Source organism: Benincasa hispida, chromosome 3 (genome assembly GCF_027475165.1).
Source record: "Benincasa hispida cultivar pf3 chromosome 3, pf3_genome.v1.1, whole genome shotgun sequence".
NCBI classification, from domain to species: Eukaryota; Viridiplantae; Streptophyta; class Magnoliopsida; order Cucurbitales; family Cucurbitaceae; genus Benincasa; species Benincasa hispida.
In genome coordinates, this window is record NC_143480.1 from 76,973,309 (window position 1) to 76,979,252 (window position 5,944).

The following is a 5,944-nucleotide window of genomic DNA, read 5'->3' on the forward strand; positions in this document are numbered from 1 at the left end:
GCGCCATTGCCAGGGAATTCATCAACAAGAACTAACCAGAAATTCCGTTTGTATTTGTTGTAGGGACACTTCAATTAAGGGAAGTATTATAAGCTACGCCTAGGCTTGTGAACGTGTATGAATAGGGAGAACACTCCTGAGTTCAGATACGACCCCAAGATTGAACGGACCTTCCGGCATAGGAATCGATCCAACCGTCGTCGAAAGTTGAGGCAAAGTTACTCAGACAGCAAGAAAGGGAAAGAGCAATGGCGGAAGAACAACAAAATCAACAACTGGCTCACGCTGCACAGATATTCGACGCACGCGTCCTATGAGAGAATACGCGTCCCCTGTGCTATATGATTTCTCTTCAGGAATCATATATCCGACGCCTGATGGAACCAGGTTTGAAATGAAATCTGTTATGCTCCAAATGCTCTAGACTGGTGGGCAATTTAGGGGTAGCCGTGGAGAAGATCCTTATACCCATATGAAGCGTTTCCTGGAAACATGCAATTCCTTTGTGATTCCTGGAATCACACCATAGGCAATCAGGCTCTCCTTGTTTCCCTATTCTTTGCGAGATGACGCAAAGCAATGGGTAAGTCCATTAGAGCCTGGGAAATCACCACATGGGAAAAATTGGTGGAAAAGTTTATGTAGAAATACTTCCCACCTACCACCAACGCGAGGAGGCGTTGGGAAATCATGAACTTTGAATAGGAAGACACTGAGACTTTGAGCACTGCATGGGAGTGTTTCAAGGGCTTGGTCAAGAACTGTCCGAACCACGGACTACCTTTGACTATTCAGATGGAGACGTTTTATGGTAGACTAAATAGGGCGTCACAGATGGCAGCAGACGCGGCAGCAGCCAGAGGACTAAAGGACAAATCCTATACTGAAGCTAAAGAAATATTAGATCGCATTGCCAAACATAACATGGAGTGGGTAGATAACACATATGATGGAAGATATGACAGACGAAGAAGATCTTAGAACATTAACTCTGTTGATGCCATTGCAATAGCCATGCTCTCCGCTCAAGTGGCTACCATGACCAACCTTCTACAAAACATAACACGAAGTAACGCACTAAACCAGCAGAAGGTGAATCAAGTGGAGGTGTTAGGGTAACCCAGGTTAACCTGTGTGGGATGCGGAGATTTTCACTCATATGCTTAGTACTCTGAGAACCCTCAATCAGTATGTTTCATCAAGAATAATCCATTTTCTAATACTTATAACCCTGGATGGAGAAACCATCCGAATTTTTCTTAGACAGGAGGAAATCAGCAGGAGCACCACCCAGGCGCGAGCCATCAGCAAAGGAATGGACCGCCACCTATCTTTCAACAAACGCATCAACAACATCAACAACCTTTCAATAGAGGTGGCCACGCATCGAGTTCTGGAACTCCGCTGGAAAACCTATTGAAGGAGTATATAGCCCATAACGACACAATGCTGAAGAGCTAGGCATCATCAATCAGAAACTTGGAACTCCAGGTGGGGCAGATTGCAAGCGAGTTGTAAAGCAGGCAGCCAAGCGTTCTACCCAGCAATACAAAGACACCTGGGAATAATAATAGGAAAGAGCAATGTTACACAGTAACGTTACGGAGTGGAAAAGCCCTTGCAGAAATAAAGATGAATCCAAGAAACAATAGTCCTTCGAAAGAACGCATTACATGTACAATGGATTAGGAATAGAGAACGCCAGAAAATACAAGCCATTTGGAAACCGGCACGTCTAACATGGGAAAGCAGGAGGTGCCTCTGAATGCACCATTCCCCAGGTGTCTGATGAAGAAGAATGATGAACATCAGTTCAAGCGCTTTCTCGAGCTCCTAAAGCAACTGCACATCAACATTCCACTCATAGAAGCTTTGGAGCAGATGCCAACATATGTGAAGTTTTTTAAGGACATTTTGACGAAAAAGAGAAAAGTCAGTGAGAAAGAAGTAATAACACTAATGCAAGAATGCAATGCGTTAGTAAGCAACAACCTACCACAGAAGCAGAAGGACCCAGGGAGCTTCACAGTTCCTTGTTCAATTGGAGGATTAGATGTGGGTCATACGTTATGCGACCTAGGGGCAAGCATCAATCTCATGCCCCTTTCAATTTTTAAGAAATTGAGGATTGGCGAGGCACAACCTACTTCTGTCACTCTTCAACTCGCTGACATGACAATTAAGTACCCGGAAGGGAAGATTGAAGATGTTTTGGTAAAGGTTGACAATCTCATATTCTCAACAGACTTCATTATTCTGGATTATGAAGCAGATAGAGAGGTTCCAATCATCCTTGGATGCCCTTTCTTGGCTATTGGGAAAATTCTGATTGACATGCATAAATGTGAGCTAACAATGCGCGTGGATAATGAAGAGGTGAAATTTAATGTACTCAACGCATAAAAATTTCTAGATAGTGATGATTTTCAGCTAAACAATATTGAATTGACTGAAGAAAAGACTCGAGTATGTGAAGATCTCGCGCTGGAGGGAACCCTGAAGGAATCTGAGCTGCCAAGTCTGAGTGAACGACAGACAAAGCCAACGCGTCTTTCACTCGAACAACCACCTGAACTCGAATTAAAACAGTTACTCGAACATTTGAAATACGCTTTTCTTGGAACTAATAATACATTTCCTGTTATCATTTCCACTAATCTCACAAAACCTAATGAAAATTCACTCTTGCAGATGTTGAAGAAACATACATGTGCAATAGGGTGGACGCTTGCAGATGTTCGTGGAATAAGTCCATCCTATTGTATGCACAAAATTAGGCTGGAGGAAGGGAAGACGGGGTCAATCGAACCTCAAATAAGGCTTAACCCCATTATGAAAGAAGTGGTAAAAAAGGAGATTCTGAAATGGCTGGACGCGGGAGTTATTTATTCGATATCCGACAACAGTTGGGTTAGTCCAGTTTAATGCGTTCCCAAGAAAGGGGGGACGACCATTATAGTAAACAACAACAATGAACTCATTCCTTCAAGAATTGTCACAGGCTGGCGAATTTGTATGGATTATCAGAAACTCAACGCAGCAAGTAAAAAGTATCACTTTCCTCTTCCTTTCATCGATCAGATGCTTGATAGACTTGCAGGTAAAAAGTTTTATTGTTTTCTCGATGGTTATTCTGGTTACAACCAAATTTTAATAAATCCAGAAGATTAAGAGAAAACCACGTTCACGTGTCCTTTTGGCACTTTCGCATTCAGACGCATGCCCTTTGGGCTATACAACACCAGGGACATTTCAACGCTGTATGATGGCCATTTTCTCTGACTTTCTGGAGAAGACCGTGGATGTCTTCATGGACGACTTTTCAGTCTTTGGAGATTCATTCCAGTCATGCCCGGATAACTTAGAAGTCGTCCTCGCTCGGTGCGAGGAAATAAACTTAGTACTGAATTGGGAAAAATGTCACTTTATGATGATAGATGGAATTGTTTTGGGGCATAAAATATCCAAGGCTTGCTTGGAAGTGGATGAAGCGAAGATTGATGTAATAGCAAAACTTCCACCACCAGCGAATGTTAAAACATTAAGAAGTTTTTCTAGGACATGTCGGCTTCTATAGACGGTTCGTTAGAAACTTTTCTCAGATTGCGCGACCTTTGAGCGCATTATTAGAGGCGAATCGACCCTATGTTTTTAACGAAGACTGCGCTGATGTGTTCGAAACCTTGAAGTATGCATTGACAACAGCCCCAGTGTTGATAGCACCAGACTGGACGCAGCGTTTCATTCTTATGTGTGATGCGAGTAATGTCGCAGTGGGAACTATGTTAGGGTAGAAGAGGGGAAACTTGATACATCCTATCTTCTACGTGTCCAAAACATTAAACGACTCTTAGGAACACTATACAACTACTGAGAAAGAGATGTTGGCTGTAGTATTCTGTATTGAAAAAATTCGTTCTTACTTAGTTGGTGCATCAACCACCATATATACCAACCACTCAGCCATCAAGTTCCTGATGAGCAAGAAGGACACAAAGTCGAGACTGATAAGATGGGTTCTACTACTACAGGAATTTGACATTGACATCCAAGATAGAAAGGGAACAGAAAATCAGGTGGCTGACCACCTGTCTAGGCTAGAAAATCAAGAAATGCAAGACCAGGAAAACGACATCAAGGACGCATTCCCTGATGAAAGCCTGTTTAGAATTGAAGGCAGAGAACCCTTGTATGTTGATATAGTTAATTACTTGACTACCAAGCAGTTCCCTGAAAACTTCAATTCCTAGCAGAAGTAAGTTTTATTTCTGGGACGAACTGTTTCTATACAAACAAGGCCCAGACTCTATACTACGTCGATGTGTCCCAGAGGAGGAGACACAACGCATCTTGGCCGAGTGTCATAATTCTCCTTATGATGGGCATTTTGGTGGGCAAAGGACCATAGTGAAAGTCCTTCAATGCGGTTACTTTTGGCCCACCCGTTTTAAGGACGCACGAGAGTTTGTTCAAAATTGTGACCCCTGCCAACGCACAGGGAATATTTCTTCAAGGGATGCAATGCCCTTGAATAATATTCTTGAAGTGGAGTTGTTTGATGTCTGGGGCATAGATTTTATGGGCCCGTTCCCTCTATCTTGTGGTCAGCAATATATCCTGTTGGCTGTAGACTATGTATCTAAATGGGTAGAGGCAGTAGCCTGTGCTAGGAATGATGCGTCTACTGTATCTAAATTTTTTATCAGGAAATTTTCACACGCTATGGAACGCCGAGAGCTCTGATAAGCGATGAAGGTACGCACTTTATCAATCGCATCGTTTCAAAATTACTTGCAAAATATAATGTCAGGCACAAGATTGCTACCACCTACCACCTTCAGACAAACGGTCAAGCAGAAATTTCAAATCAAGAAATCAAATCAATTCTGGAAAAAGTCGTCAGCACAACGCGAAAGGATTGGGCGCAGAGGCTGGATGAAACACTCTGGGCCTACAGGACTGCATACAAAATGCCTATAGGTATGTCTCCTTACTCTCTTGTATTTGGTAAAGCATGTCATCTTCCCGTAGAGTTGAAGCATAAGGTATTTTGGGCAGTAAAGAAGTTGAACATGAATCCGGATGCGGCGAGCGTTCAATGCAAGCTTCAGCTCAACGAGCTCAAAGAATGGTGAATGAACGCATATGAAAACAACAAAATCTATAAGGAAAAGACAAAGCGTTGGCACGACCAACGCATCAGCAAGAAGGTACCTATTGTTGGGTCAGAAAGTTTTATTGTTCAACTCATGCTTGCGTCTGTTTCCAAGAAATTGAAATCTATATGGTCCGGGCCCTTCATAATTAAAATGATCTTTCCTTACGATACTATAGAATTAATGCGAGAAGATGGCATTGATGCATTAAAAGTAAACGGCCAAAGGGTTAAGCTGTACTTTGGAGACGAAGTGGAACGCCAAAAGTTGTCTCTTGCGCTGCGCGAGACAAATTGAAGCTCGCGTCGAGGCATCTATGCTATTGTAACGCCACATCCTCCAGGGATGCCTCTCAACCTTATTCTTTTGCATTCTGTATTTTAAGTTATGTTTGAATTTGTTAGTTTAGTTATTTGAAGGTTGTAATTTGATTGATTTGCCTTTACAAAATTTGGAAATTTGATTGTTTTTCCTTTAAAAAGTTTATAATTAAAATGTTGGACGCGTTAGACACAAGTCTAATGCAGGGGGCAGTGAAGGGACGCGTCTCGAAAACACAAAACACTCGAGTGTTTTGGCTAAACGAGGCGACCCTTCCACTTTGCATTAATTGCAGACGTCAGGCGCCGCCTGAGTTAGCCGCGATCATCCTCCCCTCCTATAAAAACCTCCTTCACTACGCCTACGAACAAGTTTTTCCTCTTTCGCTCAGCATCCTTACGAACCTCTATTTCTTCAGAAACCCTAGAACCTCAGATTCACCAAACCTCCATTTTCCTCTCTCGCTC

The 5,944-nt window shown here is 42.6% G+C and overlaps 1 protein-coding gene across 1 annotated transcript; it reads left to right on the plus strand.

Annotated features, from left to right (window-relative positions):
- Positions 1-1,740: 1,740 nt before the first annotated feature.
- Positions 1,741-4,250, plus strand: LOC150037537 (uncharacterized). The gene is made up of 5 exons (XM_090312038.1): positions 1,741-2,376; positions 2,692-2,910; positions 3,028-3,100; positions 3,216-3,548; positions 3,928-4,250. The coding sequence occupies exons 1-5, from the start codon at positions 1,741-1,743 to the stop codon at positions 4,248-4,250; spliced, it is 1,584 nt and encodes a 527-aa protein (XP_090168164.1).
- The last annotated feature ends 1,694 nt before the right edge of the window (positions 4,251-5,944 follow it).